This window comes from Coffea arabica, chromosome 2c, assembly GCF_036785885.1.
Source record: "Coffea arabica cultivar ET-39 chromosome 2c, Coffea Arabica ET-39 HiFi, whole genome shotgun sequence".
NCBI lineage: Eukaryota > Viridiplantae > Streptophyta > Magnoliopsida > Gentianales > Rubiaceae > Coffea > Coffea arabica.
The window spans coordinates 6433193-6450851 of NC_092312.1; the positions used below are offsets into that span (position 1 = coordinate 6433193).

Below are 17659 nucleotides of genomic sequence, written 5' to 3' on the forward strand. Positions count from 1 at the left end.
CCATGGATGAGTGCTAAATTATCTAATAATTAAGTCTTCTTCTCTAATTCTGATAAGGCATATATTTTGGAGTACCATTAATTCATTCTTTTGTTTTCGGTATAAACCAGAAACATTACGAGGACTTCTCTGCAAATGGCCAGCTCATACCACGGAGGGTTCATTCCGCTGTATTTGCTCTCTCTACCTTTGAATTCTCTGACTGTATTTTTCATACACCAAGCGTTGAAAGGACCTCAACAGAACGTAATGGCTACCGTCTTGCATTTGGTTTTAGCAGATGCTATATGATAGTTTTGGGGGATCATTTCCCTTTTCCAACTTGAGCAATCCCCGCCATGGCTGTAAACTACAGCACACACCATATTGTGGTTGGGGTTTACTAGTTCCCATCACTCCCCGAATTCCAGTAATTGCTCAGCAAACTCGGAGGCCACTCAAAAGTCAAAAGATCAGTTTGTGAACTCAACAAAACACGCATACTAAACAAGGCGTTCTTTCTAGCACAAAATGTTACAGATGCAACTTTGAACAACATTTTAATCCTAATATCGCAACTCAAGCGAGATGAAGAGAACTTCTGGTGCAGCTGAAGATTCATTCCAGACTATATTACAAGAATCGCATATTGCATATTGAGCACGCTCATCTGTCAGAGAAACTAGTAGTCGCTTTCCTTCCATCCACCAAATTCTTCTTCGGCATTGGCGTCCTCCTGTTTCAAGAGATGCATCAAATGACAGATCATAATATCTCCAAATGTTGCCAAGAAGCATATCTGACAGCAGTTTATTTGGCGTTGGATGAATACCTTTGGAGTAAAAGTAATCCCAACTTGAATTTCTCCACTGAATGTTTGGTCACTGGCAACAATGCTATACTTTTGACGATGTATTTCAGCTTTTCCATTCTCCACACCCAGTTCTAGAAGCTCTTTCAGGTAGATGCTGCAGGTAGACATGTTATTAGTGCAGTGCAACTGAAATTGATAAGATACTTGGGGAAATAGGATAAAGACAATAAGGACATTTCATTTCTGTGAATGGCGAATGCTCTATATACACACTTGAGGATCATGACCGGTAAGGATAGAAACCACTTCCGCGGATAGGGGATGAACATTCTTCTTTCAGTTTTCTGTGAGAACTTTCAAAGGATTCCCGACGTAGTTTCTTAACCGATGATGGTAGTGTGTTTTCGATGCTAAAATTGCTGGAGTTTAACTTGAGGTTGTTGGTCTATTAAACTGACTAGCTAAACTAGATCATTTCAGCAGGTGCTTTGCAGTAACAAAATTTGAACAACCGAATAGGAAATAATTATCACGTCTAGTAACATAGGAAACGATTGGGAAAGGAACAGAATATGCTAAATTATCTTCTTTTTTTGGCAATAAATTCTAAATGCCTCACGTGGACTGGCCGAGGTAGTCATCAGACGAAAAAGTATCGTGGTCCATTATCTTGAGAATGAGCTTGTACTGGTCATCTCCTCCTGGATACTCTGCTCTGAAGGTGAATTTCTCATTCCACGCTGGGTTGCTTCCTTGCCCTGCATAGCAACACAGTCTGTCAAATCGTTGGAACAGAAGATTGATTGCATATACAGTCGAGTCGTTACAACTTACAGGGTCATATTCTTGTATTTGAATTTACATTACTAGTTTACTGCTACTTCTTGTCTTACAGATGTTTGACTATATAATGCGACAACCAAATTGTAAACGCAGATTAGACATTGAATGAGCCATAAATAAAATGTCATTACAAAGTCAAGAAAGACAATTATGCGTCTCCTACCTAGACAGCTTCCAGGAAACTACACAGAAAGAAAAAATCCATATTAAAGAAGAAAAAATTGCAAAAAGGGAGTCCCTCTTGGAACAATACACATCTTGGGCAGGCAGTTGTTACTATTTTCTGACCATCAAAAGGAGAAGTCGTAGTGTCGTAATGATGAACGTGGGTAGGAGGCGGATTTGGGAATCCTGTTGATGGTAGCATTCAATTTTGACTAAGTCAGAAAAAAGAATTGCTTTAAGGTTTATATCAGTTGCATTGAATATCTCTCAAGGACCAAACTGACACAGACCGTAAAGCTTGGGAGGCATTATTGACAGTTCAACCTTACAATATATATATATATATATATTTTTCTGAAACGTGAATACACTCGAATCCTCCTGCAAGAAGATTGGGCCAAAATTTGTGCTTTTCTTTCTTTCGGGCAAGACGCTCACATCTGGACTGGGTCAGACACTGGGTGCGGAGGCAAGTTTGCTTACTATTCTGTTGATACGCTTTTAAAAAGTAGTAGTAAATGTTTAATTACGTACCTCGAGCAATGCTACTTTTGCGCTCTTGGCCTCTGTACTGAATCAAAACATAGGGATCAATTCCGCCTGCACGGCACGCAAAAAAAAACCACCCTAGTTAACCACCATGCATCTCCGGAGTCCAGTCTTGATGAAGTAGAAGAAGAAAAGAGTAATACAACGTGGCGACTAGTTTGACTAAGTCTCAAATAAAATTCTCCGTCGTTGCCTCAGTCGTGGCATGTGGATCGGAATAATCGCACAAGGACGAAGTGGGCGTAACATTTCCACATCTACACCTTTTGAATTGTCTCTGTCCTTTTTCAATTGAATGAAACTAATGAAAAAAAAAAATGTAACTCAGGAACAAATTGTGGTTGGCGCCGGAGGGAGGAGGCCGTCATGATTATAATGAGAGGCAAAATCTCGAGATATACTTTTGGCTTCAGCAGTAATTAAGAGGCCAATTGGTGATGAAGAAGAGAATAGAGATGGGGTTTTAGTGGTCATCTGATCATCAAACTAACATAAAGATAAAGAGGGAGATAAAACTCCGAAGACGCTCAAACCATCAACAAGAGCAGCAACATATGAAGGAGAGAGACCCAGAAGACAAAAGATGAAACCATGCACACAAAAAATCACAGGCAACACATATCCCAGGCTCAAAAAACTTGATCGGGACGGTAAAACATTATTGAGTTTCTTCATCTTTGTTGCATCGCATGTGAGATCATTAGCTGTTTAATGGCAGTAGTAACGTGAGATGAGTGTGGAGTGTGGAGTCGTGCAATTTTTGCTTACCAAAAAATTCAGTGTCTTTGAGACCTCGAGCGCCAACTAAAGTCACCTCCATTATTCCGATCGTCATTTCTCACCGTTCCTCGCAGAGAAGAGAGAGGAGACTGAAGAGAATCAATAGTCAAATTCAACGGAGGCTTCCTTCCTAATGCGTTATTTAGTGCTCGTTCAGGATTCATTGTCTCACGTTTTCATTATATATCCAAGGTTTTACGCACACCTGTGACTTGACTTCTCATTCTCAGCGGAGCGAGTGACAGCCTGTCTTCCAGTAAAACTTTCGTGGCAATGCCCCCACTCAACAGGTTGGCGTTTACACGTATGATTCAAAATTTTCAAAATCGTGAGAGAACTTGCATGGCCTTCACAGAAAATCTGAAATAAGTAAACCTGTGGGGTTTCTATCCCACATCGGTTCGGGGGGGTTTGGGGTTTGGGTTTATTAAGGTCTGCGGGAGCCTTCAAAAGTTGCCGGCTTTTGAAGGTTTCTCGCAGGTCAACTTTAGTAACGAAAAAGTCTGAGTTTCTCAGTCATCGGAAAAAGACAGAAACCTCGGGGAGGTGATCTCTCCATTTCAGTGGGTGTCTGGGGGGTCTTTACTTCTTAGCAGCGGGGCACCCCTGTGGGGTTTCTATCCCACATCGGTTCGGGGGGGTTTGGGGTTTGGGTTTATTAAGGTCTGCGGGAGCCTTCAAAAGTTGCCGGCTTTTGAAGGTTTCTCGCAGGTCAACTTTAGTAACGAAAAAGTCTGAGTTTCTCAGTCATCGGAAAAAGTGAGAGAACTTGCATGCTACCATACTCGTCTGATGATAAAATATCACTCCAAAGAAAGTAAAAAAATTTCATAGCGATCATGTCAGTTTTTTATTTGACACGATAAATTCTATATTATTCGTTCAAGCTGGAAAACAAAGAAAACCTAGTCCGACTGTAACTGCAAGGACATTTTTATTTCCCACGAAAAGAAAAATATAAGAAACCATGAAGCCATTTTTTCATAGCACACTAGAAATGCTTGGATTTAGTACCTTACTTGAATTTCACACTGAGGAATTTCACACTCAATCACAAAAGGGTGACGTAATACATAATTTCTCTTTCGTTTCATGTGACAAGAATTATTGTACTGTCTGTCATGTTGACTGTCTCTATACCATTGTACATTTGAACTTCTGTATCAGTGTATACCAACCAATGGTTGGATTTGGGGCAGGACGGTCATCAGATCGACCGTCCATGAGCAGTCCTCTCACAAAAGAAAATGAAAGAAATGCAACAAGCCACGTATAATGGAGGTAGCAATAAAGAAAACGATGCTGTTGGTTCTATCCAGTCAGAAATGTGTCAGTGAGTGACGTGGGTTGATTTGTTTGGATGGGAGTTTATTCAGATGATTTATTTAAAATAATTATTGTAATATTTTTTGTGATTCGATGTATATGAAATAAAAAAATAATTAAAAACATAAAAAATAATTAAAATTTATAAAACAAATTATTTTTTCTCAAATCATTTCAATCCAAACACACACACACACTGTACTACTGTTTTGCCTTTACCACTTATGCCGCTAATAGCGGACAAAGCGCGAAGATAGTTAAACCACGACAATCATCAAATATTACAGATGTTTGTGTCACCTTCCATTTTGCGTCCGTGCTCCCACAGGAAAACATGTACGCACAACAAGAAAAGAGGTAGAAACTTAATGGTAGCGTAACCCATCAAACGGGTGAGAATTGACATTTTCCCCGCACGAAGCCTCACCAATGAAAATCCATACCCAGTTTGACTGCCTAAAAATTCCATCAGCGGTTGAATACACACCACAAGGGATCCATCTTAATTGGAAAAGCTCTGAAGTAGCACAGAGCCTAACTCGAATTCCACAACTTTGGGATGATATAGACTCCGCCAACCTTTATTATCTTTCTCCATTATAGTCGACTACAATGTTGGCAAAATTGCAATTGGGCGTAATAACCAAAAAAAAAATGAAGAAGAGGAAGCAAAAGACTTTGAAAACTAATCTAGCCTAACAATCAACTCTTATCTAAACTCTCTGGCTGTTGAGATGAGATAGTGCATGCCTTGCAGGCAGGAACAGGCGAAGGTGGAGGTGGTAAGAAATCTGATACGCTAATACGAAATGTTTGCTGCTTCTCATCGTTACCAGGTACATGGAGGAGAGCTTCCATAAGTAGTATCTCCCAGTCACGAGGTCGCAAAAATGAAAACCAGCTGTCATCTGTTCCACGCATTGTTACAGCATGAAAAAACAAGTTAGGTCTGTTGGAACTAATGTTAAGGAGCTACAACAAAATAATGTAAACTTCCTCCCCCATGGCCCCCCCCCCCCCTCCCTTTTGTTCTGTTGCATTCCCCTCCCCCTACATCCTAACTCCCAAATCAGATAGAGAAAGCTGCATTCGGAATGATGTATTATGAATAAATCAGATAAAAATTGACCACGATGGTAACTGACACCAACCTCCATTACGAACAGCCTTCAACTGTAGGATTCCAGTGCCTTGTGGTCCAGAAACAGGAAACGTGCACGAAACAGAATGCCTCTTTTGAGCTACTGCAAGCGAGGCATTATACCAAGGACCTCTTACTATGGGCTCTCCGATGGCATCAATAATTGCTTGGCTCTTACTAGCTTTCTCCATGGCCTTGCTGCTTGGAATCAAGACAATATTCAGAAATGCTACCAGAACAGCTACAGCAAATGCATTACCAGCATATCAGAGAAAATCAAAACACAAAGATGAAAACATTCATTTTCCCCCTCAATAATATTAGAAGCTGGGAAATCAGACATGATTTCCAAGAGCAGCTTCTTTTTGCATTCAGACATACGCGATTGGAGGCATATACCTAAACCAAAAGGCTACATTAATTAAGTATAGACACTCACTAAGGAACCATAATTCTCAGACGCCTAAGCCAGGACTTAAGATTGTCCCTAAGACATAGATTTACAAGCTTTAAGGATGTTACAAAAAGAACTGCAATCCGACTATCAATGTTTTCAGAATGTTGCAATCCGAAGAGGAATATATCTAAATGCTGCCCATAAATCCACATTCAGCTACGTTTTATTCAAAATGGAAAAGAAAGCAATATAAGTACACTAGAGCATTTTACTTGAACAATTTTCCACCTTACTAAAATACATAAACTTTTAATTGAATAACTTTAGACTATTTTAACAATAATAAGTATCGTATGCTGGGCTAGAAGAATTCTTAGAGGTTATTCCCTCTTGCTAATGTAGATTTTGATGGTGTTTCACTGCAATATACTAAACTCCAAATTCTACAGAGCAGGGTAGTTAGTTAATTAGTTTATATTCTTCTTGTTCAGAAAAACATGATACATAGCTGATTATGTTTTCTGCATCATACCAACAAATTGATTGGATTTAAATGATAAAGGAGGGCAGGAAGTCAATTTCTTCACCTGTTACTTAGCTGCTATAAAAGTCTCAACTTTCACGCAAAACTGTAAGAATAAATGGCTGATCTGCTGAAGGAAGCTTTAAAAGAAAAAAGAAGTGAAAAAAAAACCATGTATATTTACTCAAACGTCACCAAATTTGGAGCATCATGAAATTTCCAATTCCATGCGAACCCAGTATCGGACAATCAAGTTATTCAAGCAAGGGAGAAGCTTTTGGCAAAGAAGAGGGATTAGTAAAGTAAAACTCAACATACCTGCTACAACCATGATAAATAGCAAGATCATCAAGAGCGCTCAAAGCAACACCTCCAGTTAAGCATATCAATGCCCCCGACACAGCCCTCCTGCCCCATCTTTTGCCGCTTGATCTTCCACTCTCTTCCTCTACCAAACTGTTCCTTCGGGAATACCCATCCACTGATATTAATTAAAAATACAAACAACATCCCATAGACCAAAAGACAAACAAATATAGAGAATCGGAAGCAATTATCTTGCTTGTAGATAGAAAGCAGAAACAAATTGACAAAAACAATGACTACTAGTAGTATGTGGGCATTTAGGCTTTACGCAGTGGCGGAGGCCTGTGATGAAGATGAGGTTGATGGGGTCCTTGTCTTCAGGAGAGAGAGGAGCCTTCGTCCCAGCATTCCCCTTGTGCGAGTTGTTATGCTGCTGCTTCGGCCGCCGTGGAACATGAATAGAGCCGACAGCTGATCGCCTGCTCAAGACGAAATAGAAGATTGGGCTGCAAAGCAAATGGCATGTCGGTTTCAGTTTTGCATTTTCTGGACCTACTAGGTCCTTCATGGCTAACGAAAGAGCTCCTTAAAAACAGACCAGAGCAGAGAAGCAAATCAGGCCTACATTTGAGAAGCCTGGGCCCGTTTTTTGAAGGATAGGCCCGTTCCTAAACTTTTACTTTTTGATGTAGGAGTAATGTCTAGTTTGTCTCGGTACTCGATCATTATTGAACAAGTTTGGCGAATAGAGGGCTTAGCCTGCCAATTTGAGTTCTTTGTGTTTTATTTGGGATTTTACTTTAATGTATCATCATTTTTACGAAAAAAAATTAATACCTGAAACTCTTCTTACCGACTAGGATTCAGGTATTTTCTCAATTTAATTTAACTTTAAAACAAAAAATCAATACCCAAACCCCCTCTTAATGAATCAAATCCTTTTCTTTTCTGACCCCATTGGGTTGAGTTATCATTGTTTTAAACTTTCCGGACTTGAAGTTGTTGAGGAGCAAAAATTTGGACTCGCATGAGAGACGATTATGATTGCTTGAAAGGTTTCCAGATGGAAATTGTTGAGGAATAAATACTTGTACCAGATCAAGCAACCGGGCTGGACTTCACAGAGACTCGTAAGACTCCATATCGCACAGTTGCAAATGCATTGCATTGCAAAACTTATCGTATACCATCTGGACCAAAGGAGGTTTCTATCAAGTTTACATGTCCGGCGGTTTCTGAACTTTGGCACTTTTCGAGTCTCAAAGGAGGGGACAATTCAAGGAAAGCTAGCCTCCAAATGGCAACCCAGTGCTTAATTCAGCTACTAAAAATTACTTTTTATCAAACTCCTAGAAAATCCCATACAAGTCTTTTGTCTTTTGATCCAAGGAGAAAGGGGAAAAAAACTGTATGATCAACGATAAGATGTAACAAGTTCTTCAACATAGATCTAGTATCCACGAGCAGCTTCCAAATGTTGATTGACAGAAGGTAACACGCTGATGTACAAAATGATGAGGGAAAACATTTCAAATTCTCCTCCTTGTGGCGTTTGTCTTTATCTGCCATGCCTGGGAGAAATATCAGCTGACCTGGATCTGGATCCAGAGGGTGACCTTGATGCCTGACCAGGGGATGGTCTCCAGTGAGCCACTGCTTCCCCAGATTCAAGCTCAGTTTTCCTGCAACACATCACATGAATGCACATGCAACTGTAAATGGAAAAAGCCTTGAGAGGAAAAGGGAAGGAGGTTTTTTGGGGGGAAGGAAGGGGGGGGGGGGGCAAGGGAATAGCCATCCGAATATCACAGCTTGAAAACTGCTGAACATTCGCACGTCTTGAGATACAAAAAAACAACGTTGAGCAAGTCTAAATGACTTCCAAATGATTTAGGCCACAACACTACCAGGCTACCAGGAAGACCCAAAGTTGTTTCAGACGAGGAGGCTGAAAAGCAAACATTTCACTTCTCAGAATACTATCAAAGGCAGAGGTCTTTCAGAATATTGGTGATTAGCTTCATCATAATGCTGGAAATACACAAACCAACACAATAATATATCAGGACCTTCCCCAGCCCCTTGAACCTTCCTCCTGTCCTTTTGATGCAACAAAGAAAATGATGCCCGGCTCCCAAACCCCTCGATGGCACAATTAGAAAAGACTCCAACTTCTTGCTTTTAATCCGACATCAGCAACTATTACTTAGAGCATAACTTCACCACACTAGTATTTAACAGCAAGTGACCTTCGTAATGCGTGTTTCTACTTACTTGGCATAGCTGCTGCCATTTCGGTCAGCCACATCATGGTAACCAGGAGAATATGACCTGTGAATATGAACAAGGTCTCGGTCTTGCAGATGATCTCTTGGAGATCTAGGGCGATCATCATACCTTCTCGGTGGAGAAATAGAATAATCATTACGGCCCCTTGGTGCAGGAGAGTACGACCTGAAAATTATTGCAATGAGACACATTCAATTAAGAGAAGGGAGATGCTGAAACTGTTCAACCTTAACAACTCACCTTGATCTATATCGACCTCTAGAACCTGAAGCATATCGAGGGGAGCGTGAACGAGAGCGAGACCTAGAATGCCCTGTGCATAGAATGCAATAAATTTACAAAGGAAAAGATAATAGAAGATTATCATCAGAAGATAAAGTGATCATGCTTAATCCAAGTTTAGCTCAAGTTTGGTGACTATATACCAAACTTGAGTAAAATTACAAAACAAAAAATTATATATATATATATATATATATATATGCAACCCCTTCAGAGACTAACCAGAAATCTGACTCACTGAACAGTGAGGAAGACAAATACTATCTAGAAACTCCTTTTAAGTCTCCACTCAAACAAAGCAAGCAAGACAAACTTGTATCACTTCAGGATTTGAACTTTTGAGAATTTTTTTATTAATTATAATGCAGCATACTACTTTCATAAGAAATCAAATGCAGATCCAGCAGACATGCAAATAAAGTTACAGAAATCTAGATTTCAACTAAAAATCGAACAAGTACACCTAAAAAACAAAAGCACTATGCATTTCTTAAATTTCTAGCCTTACTCCCGTTACAAGAATCTACAGATATATAATCAAAGGGAGAAAATCTTGTTAGTAGAAGAGAAATACGTCAATGTTGATCCACAACTTACCATAGTAAGATGACCGTCGTACCCCATAGCCTACAGGTCCACTACAAAAAGGCCAACGTGCAAAATATGTCAAAAACTCAGTAACTTGTGGAGTCACCAGGAAAGAAGAAAATGGCATATTTTTTACCCAGTCCTAGCTTTTCTGCGCATCTCTTCAGGCCTTTTTCTAGTCTCAGCAGCAACAACTACAGATATCTCCCTACCAGCAAAAATCTGTCCATTCATTTGATATTGAGCCTCTGCAGCTTCATAGGGATCAACGAACTGCACAAAAGCAAAGCCACGAGGTTCCCTGCCAGAAGAAGCAGAGAGCATCATCAGAAGTTTGAAACTCGCAATGCAAAAATAAGTCACTAAGAAAACAAAACTAATACTTACTAGTCAAAGTTAGCAAACAAATTTAGTGTTATTAATATCTTGCTTAATATACCTATCATTTCACTTAAAAGCAAAAACTTCATTATGTGAAAGAAGAAAGTATCCAAATGGCTCACCTTTTCTTTACATTCAAGTAAGCAAGCAACTTCAAAAGATGCAAATTACTCGAAATTTCTTGACAAGCTCGTAAACATATAACACATTTGAAATCAGCTTTCTTCCAGGATTAAACTCTTCTCATGTTGTCTTCACTTCTCAACTATCATTCTTCTTCGTCATCAAACTTCTATTGATCGGTGTAATTCATAGTTTGTCTTCATGAAGGACCACTCTTTATTTGGAACATTAACAGCCTTGGGAGGAAAATAATTATATGCTATGATAAAGAACAGGGCTTCAACAATTGTGGGGCTTGGGCTTGTTTTTAACTTCAAACAAACAGACCCCCGTACAAACCATTTAAAAGCATAACTCACCATGAAAAGAAAGAATAAGATAATGACAAGCCTTCAAATAGTTTCAAAATGCAGCCCATCACATTCTGCAAATCTATTAGCAAGTTTCGCCCACTAAAAATCTGAAAACCAGCCATTTTTCTGATTTTTGCACCCAGAATGCAGCTAGAAAGAAGCAATTGACACCAGAGAGATTCCTTATTGACATCAAGATTTCAGATACACATGGAAGCAACAGAGACATTCAAAAGAAATCAATAAGAAAAACCTTGCAGGCCATCCACCTCAAATATTTTATTTGTTAACCTCTTCAATACTTATCCGTGTCATCACTCAGAAAGAAAAAGTTGTCTTAACTAGAATTACTGATAGTAATGCTTCGATAAGTAGCATAATCATGACACTAGTGTGACATTTCGTCCATTCTTCTAAATGTTATACCGACCTGTGCAGAATAGGGACACAAGTGCAAGGGAGTATAAGAAATCAAATGTAAAATCACATTGTGTTCAAGTGTATACAAATTTTTATATGCATACTAAGAAGAATCTATTAAATTAGGAATATAGCTTACCCTGTGTAATAGTCCTTTGGAAGGTAGACATCCCTGACTAATCCAAATCTTTCAAAGGGAACTCGAAGTTCTTCTGGCCTGTTTGCAATTATGCAAATTTTGTTAAAAGAACAAAACAGCTTCCAGGTTCCTACAGAATAGAAGACAATGTCATGACTGTAAGGATCACTACTGAGTACCTGCAATCCAAAGGAATGTTTCGAACCAAAAGACTTCCATGATTTTGCTCTTTACGCCTACCACGCTCTCCACCATAGCCCCTTCTTAGAGGGCTTCTAGGTCGACCTCCATATCCTCTCCTTGAAGGACTGTAATATGGTGGACTATACCTCCTCATGATTAGGGCCCTAAAGCAGTTACCAATCCAACATCATCACAGAACCAGTTGAATCACTTTTAACGAAAAATATGAGGCACATATTCGAACAAACAAAGCAGGATGAAAACATAAGAGAATAATCTTTCTTGTATAGGTATACCGCAATGGGTAGGATGCAATTTGCGGAGATATTGCCAACATCCACTTCATGCAATTGCGTGTAATACCATTCATTGCAAAAAGTCTAATTGTGGTATGCAAATACAATGACAAAACCCAGTCAACGTACAAAATGGGTGGAGAACAAGCTTTATTGTCTCAAAATAAATTGAAAAAAAAAAAGCCAAAACATGCCAACTTCTTTCAGAAGTAAAACACTTGTTTGAAATTTCAGTATGACAACAAGGGAAAATGTATAGCATATAAAAAACTTTTCTTTTCAGCGACAAATATTCAGTAAAGTTTTATCATAGCATAACAGACAGTTTAAACAAGCGATGGTAAAGACAAGTTCTAAAATTTCACATCATCCCATAATACACCTATCTGTATAGCGTATACGACTCTGAAACTCATGCTAGAACAGCCAAAACTCGAAAGCTTAGTAAGAGGAACTCTTTTTTTTAAAAAAAAAAATTTATTACTTACACATTACATTATGCACATTTAGCACGTTGCAACACCAAAGGCTGAAAGGCAGTATTAAAGATGAAGAAAATTTTCATCTTTTTTAGGAAAAAAAGTAATTGAGAATCAAAATGCATCAATATCATGAATTTTATGTCATATCACCTATAAAGAAGGGTCCCTTTTTTATGCTTCACAACCCAAAAACGGGAAAAAAGAGAGAGAAAGAGATATATACCGTCAACTAATATTGCTTTTGTTAGAGCTAATGATTTTTTAAAAAATTGTAAACCAGCCAAAAATCAATTTGGGGGGCCAATTTATGACCAAGAAAAAGAAAAAGTAAAAACAGATGAGGAAAATTTATGATATTTATGTTTAGAAAAATTAAATTCAACATCATAAAAGGGCAGGTGGCGCAAAAAAAATTGTGATTAGTAGGAAGATCTGAGCTTTACAAGTCTTGGTCTCAGATAGAAACCCGAAACCTCTCAGTCATTATTCAATCAGGAGTTTTACAAGAGCAAAAAGAATAAGTAAAACAGAAATCCGGAATTTCAGAAACCAATTGAATGAGAATAACAATTAAATTGACCTGTTAAAACGACGATTCTTGAAAGATGATTGAACGAAAACCAGAGCAAGGAATCTGCCTGCTTCTGCTGTGATAAACCAAGCCCTAAACTTTATAGTGTGAGTGCTGACTGCTGATGGAGCATGTTATGACTTATAAGTCAGGCCGCTTCGGTCCAGTGAGCAACACTCGGGTTTAGAAGTCTAATAATGTTTGAACCGGATATTGAAGGCAGCCGTGGTTTTAAGAAACTCTAACTCTCCTCCAAATGTCCCGTCCCGATAAGAAACTCAGATTCCCCTCTAAATTGATCCTTAATTAGACCTCTAAACTTCAATCTCAATTCTGGGGTTTCTCTCGGAGCTCATTACTGCACTGCAGATTGCGGACTAAAACCAAAAAGAAGAGGGAGGTGGGAGCCAGAAGTAGCAACATTTCGCTGCTGCCAATCACTGAGAGGTCGCTTGGTAATGTTTATGTTTCCTTTTTTATGTTTATGTTCATAAAATTCTACAAACAAAAACAGTAAACAGTTTTTGTTAAAAGTGATTGTGTTTTAGTACTAGGTGTGACAAAGGTTTCTCTAATAGAAAATTAGATTGATGTTCACTGTAACAATTGTGAGAAATTTAGCTTTGAAATACTTTAGCTAGTAAATTTGCTGGGCATCAAATTTTTTGGTCTAGTTTTACAATGAACTTGTATTTCAGTTATTTCTCCTGTCAGGTGTTAAACTTTTAAACACTCATTTGCTTCTCATACAAAGCTCCAAGGCTCATCAAATGACTAGTATGTAAATGAATATCTAAGTTTGAAGGTAATCACTTTAAGCATTCCTAAAACCCATGTGGAAGAATGTTCTTGCTGATTAAGTTTTTACAGCAACTTGAGATCCTGAAATTGCACTCTCTTCAACTCCCAGGCAACATCCTTTTTTCACATTTTTTGCCCTCTTTTCTAGCTGTCTTTGTTATCTGACCAGGATAAGATACCAAACCCAAATCCAATGGCCATGTCAACTTTCTTTCTTTTTTGTTAGTAAAGGCCAGTCATCATAGCAAGCAAACAATATACAAGTTCAACGCAGTTGATGAACTCTTCTGTAAATTAAATTATTTCCTCATACAAACATAGAATGGAAAGCAAAAACGAAGTAAACTTATTAGTTAAATATCAAGAAACTGGATGTAATGCTTAATTAACAGCAGTCTGCCAAAATTCAACCGTTCAAAAAAGTTTAACTGCATAAAATGGAAATTAAAGCATAATGATCTTACTCGAAATGAGTAAGTTTTTTATTTATCTGCCTATTGTAAAATCCCTGTCCCCTCCCATCTAGTACCATTACAGTGATAGTGTTGCTGCACTTCTCCTACTTTATTAAATTTACATAAAACAGTCTATAGAAAACTTATTTGATCATTTAAGCATAAAGCCATTAGGACTTAGTAGTGCATTAACTATTACAAAAACATAATCTTCAACTAAGTTGCTTTAACCAACTACCAACAAAGTCAGCTCCATCTTTGTCAGATTATTTTTTAATTGGAAAAAAATGCAAAAGTCTAAGACTTGTAAACATTTTAAGTAATCAATGAGACTTTTCAGGTAGCCACAATGCTATCTAAATTTTCAAAAGAAAGAAAACCTGTAAAGTATTTTATCATCAATGGTCTGAACCACCAATTTTAACATCTATGACAGTTCATCATTAACAATATATTAATAGTTTCAATCTTTCAAATTTCTAACTATTCCATGGGAGAAATGGGAAAACAACTTATTCACAAGTTTCAGGCTAAAAATCTAACACTAATGAAAAGCATACTTGGCAAGATTACTACATGGAAATTTAGCTAGAATTGTAACAATCTCAAAATCTTGAGTATCACCTACCTCAGCTATTGAAAAACTTGTATAGTGGTTTCTTTGCTACACGTGTTGTAACATGGGACAATAATCAAGCACTACCCTTCAGCAAGCCCTACCGCCATTGCTGAAATCTGAGTTACAGCAGGTCCCTGCATGACAAACATACAAAGAGTTTAAAACAAACCTCCTGTGAACAAGATACACAAGATTTCATAGTTCTTAAATAATTTTGAGTAAGTTCTTTGTCTTTCTTTTGTATAGTGGTTTATTTGCTACACGTGTTGTAACATGGCATAACAATCAAGCACTACCCTTCAGCAAGCCCTACCACTGTTGCTAAAATCTGGGTTAAAGTAGGCCCCTGCATGATAAACATACAAAGAGTTCAAAACAAACCTCTTGCGAACAAGATAAACAAGATTTCATAGTTCTTAAATAATTTTGAGTAAGTTCTTTGTCTATCTTTTGTGTTAGGTCCCTGCATGATAAACATACAAAGAGTTCAAAACAAACCTCTTGCAAACAAGATAAACAAGATTTCATAGTTCTTAAATAATTTTGAGTAAGTTCTTTGTCTTTCTTTTGTGTTGAGTCTGTTGACACAGGACCAATTTGTTTCACCTGCAAATCAGACCCAGCCACTTCCTGTGCACCACTTCACATCATACAGGCAGTTTCGTATGTGCTAAACCACATAAGCACGTACAAATAACAACAAACTGTCATGAATTTATGAACCCCGAAGTTTGCCTCCAATCTTTGAAGCATGTCATGAGTTATATCAAGCACACCTTTTGTCTGAACCAACGACTTTCTTAGATAAAAGAACAGCTTAAAGCATTAACCTAAAATCAAATATTAACAACAAATATGTTTAAAAGCTCCTCTCCATGTATTTCTACAGTTTTATTGAGTTGTGAACCTTTCGTCATGTATACGATAAACTAACTTCCAAAGTAACCCCACCTTCAATTTCATTAATTTTTCCTTCTCTCAAAGTGGTTCCCCTGCTCACGAGATCAACTATAGCCTCTGCTACCCCATGCAAGTTGGAAAGAAAAGCAAGCAAAAGCAACATGATGAAACAACAGGAGCTGAAATGTAAAGAGCCGTTATAGTATCATAATCTTCTAATCAAGATACAAAATCACATTGTTTGGAGCTAAAAAATTGCAACCATGAAGCAGAGGAGTAAAGATTTTATCAGGCATAACAAATAAAAATTTCTTCAAATCGTGAAAACTAGAAGAATAGATTGGATAAGAATCCAAAGTAGAGCACATATCCTAACTAAATCTACCAAGAATTAGAATAACTTTGGAAAAGTGAAAATTTACGACACAAAGAACCGAACTTTACCTGGCAACAACTTCTTTGACGATATAAGGACTTCAAATGCTCCCTACAATAGATTGCAAAAACAACTTTGATCAAAGAAAATATAAGCAATGACAATTAATCATTTACAAGAAAGTGAAAATAGAAACAAGTAAAAGAAAAGCACCAAAAGAAAGAACACATGTCTACAATAAGTAACGGGAAAAAAACTCTCCAGAGCACAATAATAAGTGTTGATACTAACAAAATTAAATATTCGGCTATTCATGTTGACAACACAAATACAAAGATTAAAAAAAAAAAGGGAAAAAGAAGCCTTACCTGAAGAAATTACAGAGAACCAAAGTGGAAGAAAAAATCTGGAGAGAATCAGCGGCAAACACATAGTAAGAAAATCAGATAAGTTAACTAAAAGCATACTAAAAGCATCAGAGTTAATGATCAAAACTTTTACACATTAAAGATGAACAAAAAAAAAAAGGAAAAAAATGAGAAGAAGAGAGGTTAAGGAAGATGTTTTGGTTTGAGAGGATTTCAATGAGAGAGAAAGTACCAAGAATAATTGCAATGACTTTGATATTTTCGATTCTTTGAAGCGACGATGAACGGAAAGTGAAATTCGACAAGAGCGCCGGAAACCTGTGGAGTGTGGACTCTACTACTAGTACTGAGGGGGGCGCTCGGAGACGTCAAGGAAGTGGAAAGAGGCGCGTGAAAACTGAACAGTCACTAGTGCTGAAAACCTAATCCCATAATGCAAGGATTTGAAGGGCAGTGTTGTAAAAACGTCAAAGAAGTGGAAAGATGCGCGTGAACATTGAGTTAAATGAGGTTCGCACTTGGATTCTTCCAGACGGCTCTGGCTTTCTTTATCTATCCTTCCTTCTCTCTTCATTTCCTATGTAACCACTCACCATCTCTGGCCTCACCCTTGAATGATTTGTTCTTGTGTACGATACTATTCTCTTCCTTTTTTGGCCTCACCCCTGAACGTTGCTTTATCAACTCAGCATTTGTTTATCAATTCAAGTAGTAGTAGTGAGCTGAAGAATCATATTGTTGACTGATGTACTCTCAATTTATTATCAGTTGCCTATATTTTGCACAGAATAACATCGAAATTGTTGACGAAGTAGTGCCAAACGGAATCAGTTCAACAGGATTGAGGAATCAGTACAGCTTATTATGATATCAAAGAAAAGAGATAACTTGTTGACTCTCTTTCAGGGATTGCATTTCGAGGGGCTTGTCTGTGAAATATTTAACTGCTGATGACCTGTATGTACATCATGCAGAATGCAGAAGTCTGATGATTGATGCCTCTACTCTTCAAGTACTCTCCTATTTGAAGGCCCGCTGTACAGTACGAATGGAAGTTTATTTGCTAGAAAAGGCATATGGCTGATGTTCCATGGCAATTAGTTTGACTCGGGGGAATTTTCTTAGGCGACTAGCCTTTGGCGGACTGCGGAAGTTACCTTCTGCCTTTAAGCAGGGTGGAGAGACTGTCTCGTGTAATTCAATTTTTGCC

General features: G+C 38.0%; 3 protein-coding genes across 6 annotated transcripts; all 3 read right to left on the bottom strand.

The window, feature by feature from the left end:
• Positions 1-480: 480 nt before the first annotated feature.
• On the bottom strand, positions 481-3292 carry LOC140034967 (16 kDa phloem protein 1-like). Of its 2 annotated transcripts, XM_072073931.1 has the most exons (5): positions 3119-3291; positions 2336-2401; positions 1413-1551; positions 812-947; positions 481-715 (listed from the first exon to the last, which is right to left on the bottom strand). In XM_072073931.1, exons 1-5 carry the CDS (start codon positions 3183-3185, stop codon positions 662-664), a joined length of 462 nt encoding a protein of 153 aa, XP_071930032.1. In that variant the 5' UTR covers positions 3186-3291; the 3' UTR covers positions 481-661. The 2 variants fall into 2 exon arrangements, with proteins under 2 accessions (XP_071930032.1, XP_071930034.1); XM_072073933.1 differs by lacking the exon at positions 2336-2401 and having other exon boundaries at positions 3119-3292.
• Positions 3293-5009: 1717 nt separating this feature from the next.
• On the bottom strand, positions 5010-7382 carry LOC113725462 (uncharacterized). Of its 2 annotated transcripts, none has more exons than XM_027248621.2 (4): positions 7152-7382; positions 6836-6973; positions 5608-5795; positions 5010-5364 (listed from the first exon to the last, which is right to left on the bottom strand). In XM_027248621.2, the coding sequence occupies exons 1-4, from the start codon at positions 7277-7279 to the stop codon at positions 5159-5161; spliced, it is 660 nt and encodes a 219-aa protein (XP_027104422.2). In that variant the 5' UTR covers positions 7280-7382; the 3' UTR covers positions 5010-5158. The 2 variants fall into 2 exon arrangements, with proteins under 2 accessions (XP_027104422.2, XP_071930035.1); XM_072073934.1 differs by having other exon boundaries at positions 6836-6979; positions 7152-7379.
• A 603-nt stretch (positions 7383-7985) lies between these two features.
• LOC113725464 (serine/arginine-rich SC35-like splicing factor SCL30) lies at positions 7986-17597 on the bottom strand. 2 transcript variants are annotated; one of them, XM_072073939.1, is made up of 11 exons: positions 16682-17597; positions 16450-16487; positions 16150-16192; positions 14815-14939; positions 11578-11745; positions 11399-11476; positions 10119-10283; positions 9992-10032; positions 9353-9425; positions 9098-9277; positions 7986-8505 (listed from the first exon to the last, which is right to left on the bottom strand). In XM_072073939.1, exons 5-11 carry the CDS (start codon positions 11733-11735, stop codon positions 8382-8384), a joined length of 819 nt encoding a protein of 272 aa, XP_071930040.1. In that variant the 5' UTR covers positions 11736-11745; positions 14815-14939; positions 16150-16192; positions 16450-16487; positions 16682-17597; the 3' UTR covers positions 7986-8381. The 2 variants fall into 2 exon arrangements, with proteins under 2 accessions (XP_071930040.1, XP_071930042.1); XM_072073941.1 differs by lacking the exons at positions 14815-14939; positions 16150-16192; positions 16450-16487; positions 16682-17597 and adding an exon at positions 12940-13428.
• Between the last annotated feature and the right edge of the window lie 62 nt (positions 17598-17659).